General features: G+C 39.4%; 1 protein-coding gene across 2 annotated transcripts in view; it reads left to right on the forward strand.

Annotated features, from left to right (window-relative positions):
* Positions 1 to 538: 538 nt before the first annotated feature.
* The window catches only part of fam184ab (family with sequence similarity 184 member Ab), a 135579-nt gene continuing 120186 nt past the window's right edge, over positions 539 to 15931 (forward strand). For both annotated transcript variants that reach the window (XM_028440546.1, XM_028440547.1), the window contains exon 1: positions 539 to 1175. In XM_028440546.1, the coding sequence (XP_028296347.1) occupies positions 996 to 1175 (180 nt within the window). In that variant the 5' untranslated portion in view covers positions 539 to 995. The remainder of the gene's footprint in view (positions 1176 to 15931) is intronic.

The following is a 15931-nucleotide window of genomic DNA, read 5'->3' on the forward strand; positions in this document are numbered from 1 at the left end:
CGCGGCTCTCACGCTCCTGAACGCAGCACCGTCATTTGCGGTGACTAAAAATAATTTTGGGAAAATCAAGAATAAAGTTGAAATTTCAAGAATAAAGTTGAATAATGTTGAGATTAAAGTCGCAAAGACGACTTTAGTCATCTTCTGTATATTTGACTTTTTTTAGCAAAACTTGGACTTTTATCACAATATTGTATTTTGAGTTCATTTTCGAAATTTCAACTTTAATCTCGACATTTCGACTTTAATCTTGATTTGCCCATAATTATGTTCTCCATCAAGATTGGTCCTAATACGTTTCCGTATCTCTTTAATTTTTGCCAGAGCACTTTGTATATTGTATATTATTTTTGTTTGTTTGTTTTTCAACATGTTTGAATAAATAAATTAATCTTTAATCTTGTAATTTGTGCTAGATAATTGTGGATTTGTGGTTTATTTACAATAATTCTTTATATTTTCCCGTGGCTGTCACTGCGGTGTGTGTATTTGTGACGGACCGTGAACGCAGCGCGGCTCCCACGCTCCGTGAACGCAGCACCGTCAGTTGAGGTGATCCATGGTAACGGAGGAGCAGCGACCGACCGACCGACCGAGCGAGAGAGCGAGCGAGCCTCCGCTGCTGAGTCCGTCCTCCGCCCGTCACCGCACACCGGAGCCAGGATGCAGCCTGGAGCTGTCGCTGCCTGCGGCTTCGGTTCTTAACTCACCCGGCATCCAGGTCACCGAGCCGGTGGCGGACCGAGCGCCCGGGTGTCGTCGCACATCAGCCCGGCTAGAGGCTCGTTGAGGACCGGGGATGGTGCTTCATCTTCCTGGGGCTTGAACTGTCGGAGCTCTGCAGGGCAATGCCGCTGCTTCTTCACTTCCTCCAGGTGGAAATGGTTCATTTTTAATACATTTTATTTTACTGGTGAAAGCCCTTCAAAAAGCCCACAGTGTCACATCCCGGTTCGGTTTCCCGTTCCGCATCTTTGCCAAGAATCACCGTGAAGATGGCGACCGGGTCGGGTTGGCAGCCGCAGCAGCAGCCGCAGCAGCAGCACTACTGCCCGCTCGGTCAGGGAAAATTCACCTCCTCGTCCACCAGCACGTCCTTCCCGTCTGGCCTGACCATGGAGTATACCCAGGACCTGCACCTGAAGATGAGCAAGAAGATAGCCCAGCTAACCAAGGTAGGAAGGCCATTATTCTCCTCTCCATCCGAGCTGGATCTCAGGTACCAAATCACAGAAGTCCGTTAGAAAATCCGCCTTTTTACCATTTATGATCACCTTTTATTGAAAAAAACTCATACATATATCCATATATAATTTTCCTCCATAAGTGTTCTATAAATACACAATTCGGCTTTAATTAAATTAATAAATCTCTAGCCATGAGGAAATTATACACGTCCAAAGTGCATTTTCCAGCCCCTGAAATAACATTTAACAGTCAAACTGATGCAAACTAAAATTCATATTCTGTTTATATTATTATAACAGTTTATATCACATTTCATAGCAAGGAAATCTTTTTACCATAATTAACACCACACAGCCACTACTCTTTAAACAGGGACGCTCATTTTACTGCTGCTGCATCCACTGACAACATGTGTGTTTGTCGTGTCGTTTCTACGCATACAGTATCTACATCCAGCCAACGCAGAAACCAGCTACGGCTCATGGTGCTCCAAAAATAACCCGTGACTCACAACATTATCCAAAATTCACACTGTACACCAAATGAGATCTTAAATTATCCTCTTTTTAAACGGACTCTGGTAGTGGAGGGAGCTGCATGTGCTGCTGCAGCCTCATCCATGCCATTGATCAGTTTGTTCATCAATGACTGTAGATGACTTCCTCCTTACTTTGAACACACACACACACAGATCACAGGTGTGTTTGAATATCTGGTTATAGCTGCACATTTCCCCTGCTTCTTGCTTATTAGGAATATTTTGTTCAGTGCTTTGGAGCTCCCCTGTGATTATATATTTGTGTGTGTGTGCGTGTGTGTGTGTCTGTGTGTGTGTGCGTGTGTGTGCCGAATATAGATTTGTTTGCATTTTAATGCACATTTGGCATGAATATGAATTTGCAGAAGGATCCTAACATTGTGTACTATTGCAGTGCTTGTGTCTTTATGTCTTTTTGAAGGACACGTCTGATGTTGTTACACCTTCAGGCTGAGTGTACTTAACGCTCACACTGCCACAATGACAGGGTAGGAACTTCCAACGCCTCAGAGCATGTTTGTGGCTCCAGTGGTGGTTGTCATTGAGCTGGAGGCCTGTCTGCTCTCTGTCTGTCTGCTGCTGTGGAGGGTCTGTCCATATATTCCCCCCTGAAGGCCTGTCACACCAGGAGAGATGAGCTCAGAATGTGCAGTTTACAGAAAAATGGCATGGCAGCGATGGTTCAGAAATCACATTGGAATTAAGCAAAGTTGAGAAAAAAGCCAAACGTGTGTAATTTTCTGCGTGCGTGCTGTTCTTTTGATGATGTGTCAGTAATTTAAGGCCTCAGATTTTCTGTGAAGACAGTAAACGGACAGAAAAGACAGAATTCATGTTATGAAATGGAAAAAAAGAACCATCTTTTTCTTTCCGTTATTTAAATCAAGCCCTCATATCACACATTTAAACGCACACTTTACTCCGGAAAACATACGACTGAATGTTTAGCGAGAGGTGCAGCAAACGGACGAATACGCCAAATTTAGCTCAGAAATGAATTCTACATCTCACTCTATGTCATCACTTAGCTGTGCAGGATTTCATTCAAAACTTTAGGCTGATTTGCCTTTTGGTGATATTTCACTGAAAAAGAAAAAGAAATCTCAAATATGTAAATCCTTGTTTTAATCAGAAATAAAATGGGTTGAAAGTGACCAAAAATGATGGAAAAGTTCGTAAAATGGGATTTTAAAAACCACAGAAATTGGTTAAAAGTTGCAAATTAGAGTGGCCAGACAGACGGAAAAAGTGGTAAATGTGGTTAAATTGGCAAAAATAAGCCTGAAATATGGTGAAAATAAGTTAAAAGTGACAATAATGGGTCAACATATGTGACATTAGGTGGAAAAATGGTGGAACGGGTTGATAAGTGCTGAACATGTGTTGAAAGTGGAAAAAATACTTTGTCAGAACTCCTCAGTTCCCTCAAATCCCCCGACCTACTGACGCCGACCTACTACTGACGCCACGTAGCTTCCCAAAGGGACATATCTTCTATTTTTACAACCTCCTGTTGACAAAAGATGAGTCAGCTATTAACAAAATCAGGACTGTGTTCAGGAGGAACTTCTGGAATGAAGCCCTGAAAGGTGTTCATTCATCTTCCAGCTATAGACTTATACAATTTAAGGTGCTCCGCAGGCTGCGTTACAGGAAAGCAAAACTCTCCAGATTTGATCCAGACAAAGTCAACGACAGATGTACACAGGCCTCATGTAATCTCACACATATGTTGTGCTCATGTCCAAAACTGACTCATTTCTGGGAGAAATTCTTTGAGGCTGTTTCTGAAATCCTGCAGACCAACATAACCACCTCATGTGATAATATAGTTGGAATTTCTATAACTAAAAAACAAAGAACTAGGGATGTAACGATTCACTCAACTCCCGATACGATTCGATTCACGATTTATTTTACAAAATGGGACTGTAGACAAATGATGGATGAAAAATAGTCCTGTAAAATACTGTTCTATTTTCCATTTATTTTTCCTTTTCAAAAGAATCCCATGGTAAACTATTCAAAACAATGCAATTTAACTAAAAATAAATCTTGAATGAAATAAATAAAGGAATAATACAAATGAAGAAGAAGCCGATTCATTTAAATTCTGGTTTAAACTGCATAATAGTTCTTTTTCTTTTTAAAAGTGCAACTGAAAATGTGTTTTGTGCCTTCCCCCAGGCTGTCACTCTGATCAACACTAAACAGTCAAAGAGTGTCAGTCCTGTTTCTGTGAAAAAACCCTGGAACCAAACATAACAACCTTGGATCAATCTGACACTGAGAATGTTCATGTACATACCTTTAATTTAAATGTTCTACTGCACTACTTATCAATGCTCTACTGCACTATTTTCCTTTTATTATTATTATATTTTATTATTATCTTTCTTTTCTATTATTTTCCTTCTTTTATCTTATTTTTTTATTTTTATTTTGTATCTATTTAATTATTTTTTTATACTATTATTATTATTATTATTATTATTATTATTATCATCTTGTTATTTGCACATTCTAGTCTAACTACTGTTTATATTTATACTTATGTTTATACTTATTTTCATCTTTTCTAGCTGATTGTTTATTGTTGAAAATTTTTTGTTTTCACTATTGGAGAGAGCACAGTTGACCGAGTCAAATTCCTCGTGTGTACAACATACACTTGGCGAATAAAGATGATTCTGATTCTGATTCTGATTCTGATTAACAATTGGACTTTTAAAAAAAACCCGTAATTGCACTGATTTACGTCAGATATTTGTTTTGACCAGCAGAGGGCGCTGGTAACCCAGTGGTCGGTTGGCATGCAGCTAATCTAGCAGTGAAGAAGAGATGCTATGCTAGCAGTCAGAGCTAATAGAAAAACGTGACTTTTACAGATATTCACGTAATATTACAGATATTCTTTCAGTGCTAAAGGGGTAAGGAATCATTTATTAACATGTTTAAGAGTAGATGGCGTCCAGAAAGAAAGTAGTAGCAGACTCCGCCCGCCACGTACACTACTGGACAAGAGCAGGGATAAATATATAGCACCCCATGCTGTTTAAAAAAAGTACTGCGATTCAATTTTCAAAGTATCAATGTCAATCGTGATACCTATGAATCGATTTTTAACTGCCTTACGATTAATCATTACATCTCTACAAAGAACCGTTATAGCTTTCACCTCTCTTGTCACACGTAGAAAGCTCCTCCTTCTTTGGAAGGCCCCTCCTCCTCCCTGGTTTAAATCTTGGCTGAGGGATATCATGTCCCTTTTCAAACTGGAAATAAATGAATTTACATTGAGAGAGTCTTTCAACTAATTTTACTCAACTTGGAGACCACTGATTGACTATGTGGATGGACTTCCTGCCACAATGTTTTCCGAGGTGACTTGGTAGTGTTACTGCTTTTCCTCCTGTTCGCCACACTGAGATTCCCTTTGCTAGCAAGTTAAATATAGACGTGAGCACAAGGTTTTTGAACCTCCAAGAAGTAATTAGTTCACTTTTATTGAATTGGCGTAGTTTTAGGAGATGGGGGTGGGAGAAAATGATACCTTTTCAGAATATACATCTCTGTGTTGCACATTCATTGTATTTTATATTCTATTGTTCACTATATTGCACATTTGTATTGCACTAAAGTGTATTTTAATAATAAAGTTGAAACGAAAAAAAAGAAAGTGGAAAAAATGTGCAGAAAAGTCATTGAAATGTGATGTAGAAGTGTCAGAAATGTAGCAAAAATGTATTGATAGGAGCAAAAATATGGCAAAAAAAGTGATAAATACATTTTAAAATATGTATTAAAATAAATAAGCAAAAATATATTTTTAGTTTCTTGAAGGCATCTGACACCCCCCCCCCCCCCCCCCCCCAAGTGTCTTGTGACTCTAAGGTTGAGAACCTCTGTGTTATTGTAGCAATATTTATTTATATCTTCTCTATGTACCAATCTATTCATCTACTCAACCATCCATCCATCCATCCATCCATCCATCCATCCATCCATCCCGTGAGATTTAGCAGGATTATTTGAGCGTACTGTTTCACCTTCTGAATCATCAAAAAATACAGTTATGTACCAGATTTACTTTTAAATAATCTCTATTTAGACTAACAGTTAGTCAGTAATTATGTCAGCAGTAAAGTGGAATTGGGAAATTGAAACGCCCGCAGAGTTGGCCACTTGTGTGTTCAGTTTTTGGCGTATTGCTCAATAATCAGAATCAGAATTCCTTTATTAATCCCAGGGGGAAATTGCTTTCGTTACAGCCATTAAAGAAAAAAATCATATAAAAGAATAAAACGTTTAACAAAGAGGAAAGAATGAAAAAACGTTAAATAATAACTAAAATAATAACAATATTGTATGAGAATTAGTTTTTTTATTTTCTATTTATCTCCATTGAGACATAAGTTCTCCTTTAGCAGAGAGACATGTTTGGACACACTGTTACATACTCGTACATATTTATACACATTTATGAAACTGGGATAATAAATGCGAGCACGAGTCGTCAGATGTTCACGCTGGGAAATCAGAGATAATCCTTTCAAAATAATGTGTTCACGTAGCATCGCAAACGTCTGGTTTCTCTGTTGGTCCGTGCTGTTCACTTCTTCTTTGCACTAATGTGTGTATGCGTGTGAATGTGTGTGTCCAAAATGCATCAGAATCTGACCTAAACTGCCTCCTTCACGCGTACTTAAGCCAACCTGGCAACGCAGCTTGTGCCGCGTTCCTTCCTCTAGTTTCTCTCATAAAGTTCCATCGTAACGCCTCAGACGAGTTAAAGCAAGTGACCAAGCACTTCTACAAACTGCAAGAAGTAGAAATAAAGTGCAGCTGTTTGTGTGAAAATGTAAATAAATCCTGGAGTAAAGTACAGATCCATAAAACACCTTCTTATCCAATCAGCCTTTCCTTGAATAGCTGATCTACTGTTAGTAGAGAATAGATGTGTTTCCTTTATATAGCAGTGTGAATTCATGGAGCTCTGGTGGATAAATAAACCTCCTTCAAAATAAAAGCCCAGAATCTTTTTCCTTTGACCCAATGAATACACTTCCACTGTCAGGGAGGTGAGGTGTGTGACGACCACAGATAAAAGAGAACAAAACAAATAAACAAAGATACGTTTATGTCATTTTTAGGAAAGTCTTACCACAGTGGGAAAAGTTATTGGAGTGTGTATTTTTGTGTGGTTTTAGAGTCATTTTGTAAATATTTGGAGTCTGTGTGTTTTCCTTGTCATTTATTTGTGGTTTTGCAGTGATTCTGTGTGTTTTTGAATAGTCGATACATCGGGCAGATATATGGACTTTTTTCAAGATCGGCCAAAAAAAAAAATTGTTTTTGTTTTTTGTTTTTTTGACCATCACCAGCCCTTTTAAGGAAGTGTAAGAAACACTTTATTATAGGGAGGATATAAAAAGAGAGGGCAGTGTTACACCTGGGTGAGGGGGAAGGGAACAGGGAGGAGAGACTCAAGGTAGGAAATGGAAAGTGTGGGGAAGAGTTGTTTATTTTAAAGTGAAAGTGAGATGTGATGTTGTAGTTGTGCATATGGTCACAAGTGTGAAGCTTAGGTATAATAATGGTGATGGCTGTGAACAGAGGGAAGGAGTGAGTGGTTATACCTAAAACAGGTATTTAGTTTAAACCCACTACTTGCACATTGCAAGTTCAATAAATGCTAGGAGTTCTATTGGTGTATTTAATTTAATTTATAATATATACATTTATCATATGAGTGTTTCAATTGTCTTTCATAATCATTGTGCTTTAAAAAAAAAAAAAAGTATATTGGCCTCAATGATCGGCTTTCAAAATCGACTTTAGATATCGACCAACGGCTGAATTAAAAAAAAAAACAATAACGGCATCGGCCTTTGAAAATCCCTTATCGGTCGACACCTAGTTTTGAAGTCATTTTGTGTGGTTTAGTTGTTGTTTTGTGTGTTTTTAGAGTCATTTCATTTATCTTTGTTGTCATTTTTTTGTGGTTTTGCAGTCTATTTGTGGTTTTGGTGTCATTTTGTGTGTTTTTACAGTAATTTAATTCTAGTTATTTATATATATTTGGAATCTTGTTTTGTTGTCATTTTTGTGATTTAATTGTTTTGTGTGTTTTTGGTTAGTTTGTGTGTTCTTGTTTTTTTGTGTGGTTTTGCATTCAGTTTGTGTGTTTCTGTCATCAAGTATATTTGTAAATATTTGGAGTTTTCCAGGGCTGCGCAAAACCAGTTTCCCTCGTCTGTTCTGGACAATGCACCAACACTGTGAGGAGGGAGGCAATCAGAAGACGAGGCACACCTGAGTGGAAACAGGAGGGAGCGTAATCAATTTCTCAGCACCAGACGGGGTGTGTGGACACAAACAGGAATCCTAAACTCACAAAGAAGAGAATCTGAAGCAGACAGGATTTAATCATCCACTGAAACTAATGATGGAATATGAGCAGCGGCCGCCGGCCCCGAAACTCGTCATCAGGACTAAAAAACACCCGAGGCTTCGCACACGTCGTCGTCGCTTGAGTGCTTTCCCGCTCGTGTGTTCCTGGTGAGATTTCCAGAGTGACGGAGGGACCTGAATGTTTCATCTGGTATATTGTGCGTGGCCTAGTTTAATCCTCAGGAGTGCGTTCCTCGGGGCTGCCATGTTGTTATTCATCAGACTCGGACATCTTTACATTTCATTTTCCGTCCTGTTGATCTACAGCAGCGTCGTGACACATGCACTAGTGCTGCAGCCATCCAGTGAGTATTCTGTCAATTTTTTTCATCGAGTAATAGGATAAATTACACTTTTGTTTTTGTAAACAACTATATCAATAGCGTGTTGTGAAATATGAAAGACCTCTTAAATTGAGCAAACAATTGTAAGTTATTCCTCAAAATTTTATTCAAAATAATTTTTCAACACTTCAACTTAACAGTAAACAAATGCCAGGCCAAAAAATAGATGTACCACTAAAAAAAGTAAAATAGTGTAGCCACTGCTATAACCATGTGGTCAGACCTGCAGCTTCCTCCACGGTGCTGTCAGACACAGCTGTTCATACGCCACTGTGATGTATGACGTACTGTGAGGGACAAAAAACACATTGATTTGTACAACAAAGTCAATAAACTCGCTCATAAGTAAATCTATGGCTAATGAATGCGGCTCTGTCCATATTTAGCATTTATGTAGCATTTTTTTAATCAGTATTGTTTAGTTTGTTGTTTTTTACTCATTTTTATAATTTTGTTGTTTGGTGTTTTTTCTGTAATGTATGTTTTTTAAATTATTGTGTGTATTTTTGTATCGTTGTGTGGTTCTGGAGTCATTTTGTGTATTTTTTTGGTGTAGTTTTGTGTATTCTTTGTATAAATATTTAGTTTTATGTTTTTACTCATTTTCATATTTTTTTTTGTCATTTGGTGTATTTTTTGTTATGTATGTTTTTTAGAGTCTTTTTGTGTATATTTAGTTATTTTCTCATTTTGTGTGTTTCTGGAGTCATTTTGTATATTTTTGTGCGTTTCTGTTGTCGTTTTGTGTACTTTTTGTATAAATATTTAGTTTTTAGTTTACACATTTAGTGTATTGTTTTTATAAATACGTTATGTGTGGTGAGGACGTGTTTTGAGGTGTGTGCGCGCTCACGTACGTGTCTTTCTGTAGCGTCACACACAAGGTGAAGAAGAATGTTGTGTGATTTTAGCGCATTGATCATCTCGTTACTTATGCCTCATCACTATTAACTCGTAATAGAGGCTTAAATGCATGACCTTGTGGAGGCTCCGACTCCAAGTCCGATTGCAGAAGTGGCGTTCACGTGTAGATACTGCAGCCCTGTGGAAGTCCTGTTATGGTAGGCTGGATCCATATTACAGTATCTAGTGTAAAATGGTCCCACACTTTAGACATTTTCGGTCTTTTTCACACACCACCGGTGTCCCCGTCTTCCACCATTGCCAGAGAGCACATGATGCGTGTCAATTACTTCAGTCCGGGTGAAACATGACGTTGCCAGAGACGCGTACAAAGCGGCCGTGACACAGACTTTGGTGACCTGAATTAAACAAAGCCTTGAGGATGAGAATTAGCCTCCAAGCTTTTTTCTAATGAAATTATTCAAGTTATTCGAGGAATTGTTTCAGCCCTACTGTGCACCTTAAAGGGATCCTCCACTGTTTTTACAATGTATCTTTGACATGTCCAGATGAGTAGATCTATGCCTAACAAAACACATTATTATGCACCATGCTGCCATATTATGTTGTTTTTGTTGGCTCTGAATAATCAGGAAAAGTTCAAGTTAAAGATGTCAATGTAACCCTCTTTTGTTTACCGAAAATACGGTTGACCTGAAAAAAATAATCTATGACGGCAGGGGCAACAGTTCCCACTCTGCGGTTCTGTGGTACGCAATGAAGCAGAGAAGAAGAGCTTTGTTTATAGAGTAATGAAATAAAACATGTGCAGTGGGTGTCGGTGGTGATATGCACCTATTCCAGTTGGTTGCAACATGAAAACAACCAATACAGATAAAGAAGTGCTCTCTTAAAGGACCTTTACTCTCCCTTAAACAGTGCGCTGACACGCTCTGGTGGCTGAAGTTAGAGAGTAAATCACGGACTGTTGAAGGACTCCCACCAAAAAGGACTTTTATCCTCAGAACATGTGCATCTTTAAGTCCGTTATTATTAGTTCCAGTGGCTGGAACTATGACATGGAAGTCAAATGAAACATCAAAGGCGATCAGCAGAACTGACAGTTGACAGTCGAAACATTAAAACACTAAATAAACAAAACCTCAATTTAACAGTCCGTGATTACTGTCTAACTTCAGCCACCATAGCGTGGGAACTGTCGCCCCCTGTGGTCATAGAAACAACAGGTTTACATTGACTTCTTTAACTTTTCCTGATTATTTACAGCAGTGGTTCTCAAAGATTTTTAGCTTAAGTACCCATTTTTCTTATTTCTGAATCCAAGTCCCCCTTCGTCCAACTACAACATTTTGCTTAGAAAACAATCTTAAACCGACTATATAGCATAATGATGTAATAAACTAGTGATAAAACACATTTTAAAGAATCTCATTTTGTAAATAAGTGAAAAGAAACAGTTTTTCGTGCAGTGGTTCCCATCCTTTTTTGGATCGTGACCCCATTTTGATATCAAGAATTTCTGACGACCCCAAAATTTTTTTTAGATTTAACTAGATTTATATTTCACAAAGTGAAAGTATAGAAAAACACTTGTTTAAAATTGTGTTGTTTTTCGTTAAAAAACAAATAATAATTTAAAAAATCTATTTTAATGTTTCAGTAATTTCAGGTGACCCCATTTAATATCCAGGCGACCCCAAATGGGGTCCTGACACCAAGTTTGGAAAAACACTGATTTAGTGGCTCCTGAATAGATTGATTTCTATAAGTTTTTTTTTTATCATTTAGACTGACACTTTATTTGTTAATTTTCCACTCTGAAGTACCTCCTGTGGTGCCATCGCGTACCCCTAGGGGTACACGAACCCCCATTTGATTAGACTTTATTAATCCACTGCTTTAGAGCAACTAAAAGCAGCACACGTTGTTATTTTGACTGACAAATCTGCTAAATGATCTAAAAATCAGGCTGAATGTTTCACTCCAATAGAAAACAATGGGATGTTTACAGGCAGTGGGGCCGTGTGACATCATCAATCACATTATTTCAAGATGGTGGAACACAGGCTCTAAAAGTGTAAAGTAGTCCCATTTTTTAAAAGTTAATAAAATGAATGTAGTGCGTAATAATGTGTTTTGTTAGACATAGATCTACTAATAAGTAGGGATGCTCCGATCAGGTTTTATGCTGCCGATCACCAATACCGATCACATGGATTGGCTGTAAATTTTGCATTGTAGTATGATGAGTGCTACCGGCTAGACGGTTTGGAAAAAAGAACCATAAAATCATTTTGATTTAGAGAAAAGCATGTTTTTACTTTTTCAAAAGAAAAAATACTAAAACCTTGCAGGGACAATGCAGCAACTGAAAAAACAGTTAAAATGACCTGCTATCGTAACACAATCTTTAACAGATTGAAAACATTAAAGCTCTCAACAGGCTGAATAGTGCAGAAAATCAAATAAATAAAAGTATATCTCACAACATGTCAAGTTACAAAGGATACATTCAAAGTCAAATGCAGATTGAATTCAAATAAACTATCATTAGTTGCTAAATCAAAATGCCTGAGAACATGGCTTAGCAAACTGTTGTGCCTTGTCAAAAAAAAAACAAAATCAAAAACTACTTAGTACTTACTTTTCTTATGATTTATAAAATAAATATAAAGGGTCTGTTGCTTCGTATGTAAAAAAATAAAATAAATAAAAAATAGCCCATCTGTCACTTAAATAACATAAATATGGTATTAAAGACCTTGAAACAGAAAAATAGCACAACTGAACGTAAAGTGCGTTTGCTTTGAAGAAAAAAAAATATCTTAAACAGCATTTCCACATGCCAAATGTCTATGATTTGTTGAGAAGCATTGTGGGAAGATTATTTTTAATAAAGAGGAGCATCTCTGCTTTTTCGGTCATGAGTCTATTCCTGTGTTCATCCACGCTCTGGCAGGGCTACGTCTGTGAAACATTTACGACCCGGTAGCATGTAGCGGGGCTCCAAGTGAGAGAGTAGTCGGCGGAACCCGGTGTCCTCCACCACTGAGAAGGGCTAGTCATCTAGTCCGATGAATTCAGTTATTTTCCTGGTTATTTGCTTAGCCTTCTGACGCTCATACGGACGAGTGTTGCCAAGCGTGGGCTGCGTTAACTGCCGTCTGACTGTTGCAGTCTTTTTTTCTTTGTCTGCCGTGAGCCTCGAAAACTCACCATCCTCTGTCAAGTGTTTGTTCTTCAAAAGTCGGATCAAGTTTGTTGTGTTGAAGCCTTTTAACGTGCTTCCCCCGCGAGGTATTTTTTCGTTGCATGTGTTTCAGGATGCAAACTTTACATCACTCTCACTGATCTTATAAAAGCTCCACAGGGCAGACATGTTTGTTGTTGTGGTTTACCGCCGCGCACCTGCGCAGTGTGAAGGAAAGGGGGAGGGGACACTACACTGCACACAGAGCCTCTGCCGGCTGCAAAGTATGAGCTACAGGACAGGTGATCAGTTTTTGTGATCGGCAATGTAAGGCATTGATCGGCGAACGCCGATCACATACTTTTCCACGGAGATCGGCCGATAATGATCGGTGGCCGATCGATCGGAGCACCATTACTAATAAGTACATTTCAAATATTTTAGGCCACATTTGTAAAAACAGGAGGATCCCTTTAAATAGGATATTTGCAATGATTGCAGTTCTCTCTGACTTTCCATGATTTGTGGCGACAGACTGGCATGCTGCCATCGTTATTTAACACCTCTGGCACTAGTTTTTTAATCCCACAAAGCCTTTGTGCCCCTGTGTCTGCCAGGAGTTCCATGGTGTGGATTTTTTTTTTTTTTTTGTGGTCAGGTTTACTATATTTCATAAGTCATGCCTCCCAATGTCTTTGGCGTTCACCGCGTTGGTGTGTAGGGTTGCTGCCATGGCAACAACGCCTATAAATTACAATTCAGGGTGAGCAGAGGGTGAAGCTTCGTGTGTGTGTGTGTGTGTGTGTGTGTGTGTGTGTGTGTGTGTGTGTGTGTGTGTGTGTGTGTGTGTGTGTGTGTGTGTGTGTGTGTGTGTGTGTGTGTGTGTGTGTGTGTGTGTGTGTGTGTGTGTGTGTGTGTGTGTCTGTGTGTCTGTGTGTGTGTGTTTTCAGTGATGCTTGAGTGACTCCAGTGCTGCAGTGACTCAGGAAACAGAGACCCTCCAGCTCTCCAGCTTTTTCTGGTCAACAAAGATGAAAAGAGACAGAGATTGTGTGTGTGTGTGTATCAGATGTCAGCTGTTGACCTCCGTTAAGTCTGGTTCCCACCAGCCGGTGTATTCTAAAATGTATATCCTGAATTGTTGCTACTCCTATTTGTGCAATCAACAACACAACATGATGACGTTGTGTTGTTTTTAGAAGAAAAGTGTTTCAATCTCATGCCAATGCGAGTACAACGCAGTTCTCCAGTTGTTTTGTACCGAGCGTGCGCGTGCATGAGGCAGGACAGTAGCTGAGGAGGAACGTTGGACAACACCCGGTAGCACTGGCACAGCAGACTGTACTGACTGTAAAACTGTCAGTACAGTGAAAAAAATTGCTTTTAGCAGCAAATCTTCCACTTGACTTTTAATTTAACCAACATGAGGAAGAAAATGTGCACAAATGAGTGAGTTAGCGTCCCATGCGTTCATGCATCTGTAAAAAAAAAAAAAAAGGTGAAGCAGCTTCTTTACCCCCCAGAAAAAAAAAATAAATAGGTGTTAGTCAGGAACCTGTGGTTTTTCTTAGAGAACTCTGCTCTATTTCTGAAACATCTATTAATGTTATTATGATTATAATTCATTGGATCTGCTTCTTCTCTTAGATGTACGTGTAATTATCCACACAGAACCTTTTTCCCAAAGCTAATTATTCTCATGCTGCTTTACAGAAACATTTAAAAAAGGAGATTTTCTGACTTCCTTGTTTAACGTCTAGTGTCGAAAGGTGAAATAAGTCGTACTGGTAGGAAACCAGGTGAGAGAAGGGAGTAGTGTTTACACCAGGTGGAAGTGTAGTGGTGGAGACACCATGAGTGTTTGTGTGTGGGCGGCCATGACTATTTGTGTATGGGTGCCTATGTGTGTGTGCGCCTATGTGTGTGTGCGCACCATGAGTGATTGTGTGTGTGTGCGCACCATGAGTGATTGTGTGTGTGTGCGCACCATGAGTGTTTTTTGAGTGTGCGCACCATGAGTGTTTTTTGAGTGTGCGCACCATGAGTGTTTTTTGAGTGTGCGCACCATGAGTGTTTGTGTGTGGGCGCCCATGGGTATTTGTGTGTGTGCGCACCATGAGTGTTTGTGTGTGTGCGCACCATGAGTGTTTGTGTGTGTGCGCACCATGAGTGTTTGTGTGTGTGCGCACCATGAGTGTTTTTTGTGTGCGCGCGCACCATGAGTGTTTGTGTGTGTGCGCGCCAGTGTTTGTGTGTGTGCGCGCGCCAGGAGTGTTTGTGTGTGTGCGCGCGCCAGGAGTGTTTGTGTGTGCGCGCGCCATGAGTGTTTGTGTGTGCGCGCGCCAGGAGTGTTTGTGTGTGCGCGCGCCATGAGTATTTGTGTGTGTGTGTGCGCCATGAGTGTTGGTGTGTCTGCGCGCCATGAGTGTTGGTGTGTGCGCGCGCCATGAGTGTGGGTGTGTGCGCGCACCATGAGTGTTGGTGTGTGCGCGCACCATGAGTGTTGGTGTGTGCGCGCACCATGAGTGTTTGTGTGTGCGCGCACCATGAGTGTTTGTGTGTGGGCGCCCATGGGTATTTGTTTGTCTGTGTGCGCCAGTGTTTGTGTAGGACTTGTGTGCGAGAGATAAAATTTTATTTCCGTTTAATCAGCTTAAGCAAGGTTTAAATGTGCTTTATAGATATATAATATTCTGATTCATTGATTAGTTTTTTGACCGATTAATCGATTATGAAAATAATTGTTAGTTGCAACTTTAATGTTTACGCTTGAATATTATATGGAAATACATTTTTTTTTTTTTTAAATTTGGGTGTAGCAATAGACACAACATATATTAAAAATCTCAAGCAGTTGTATAAATGCCAGTACATATTTCTGTTTGCTTTTATCTAAAGTGTGTGTGTGCGCGTGTGCATGCACGCGCATATGTGAGTGTGTTGATGCCATAATCCAGAGTTGGTAGTGCAGTGATCCATGAACAGCAGATGGTCAGAGCAACATGACTCCAGACATGAGACGTAGAGATGCTGACTATGATGTTTAATCCTAATACCACTAACACAAATCTAAGGCCAGTAAATAGACACGTGATGATAAATGCTCTGATAACACACACACACTTGTTGTGGTACTTTAACGTTGATGTAGGGCCTCCGATTTTCATTTTCATGTTATCGTTTTGTTTCCGTTTCCTCATCTTTCCTTGTTTACAAACTTTATTGCATATTAAATTTCCCGAATGTGTACCAAACATGCTGAATGGGGTTAATAGCAGTGTCAGAAATTAGTGAGGGCCACTTTGCCCTCAATTTTACCAAGAAAGACCCAAAAAACCTTGTTCCACGGACCAA

This window comes from Gouania willdenowi (genome assembly GCF_900634775.1).
Source record: "Gouania willdenowi chromosome 24 unlocalized genomic scaffold, fGouWil2.1 scaffold_320_arrow_ctg1, whole genome shotgun sequence".
NCBI classification, from domain to species: Eukaryota; Metazoa; Chordata; class Actinopteri; order Blenniiformes; family Gobiesocidae; genus Gouania; species Gouania willdenowi.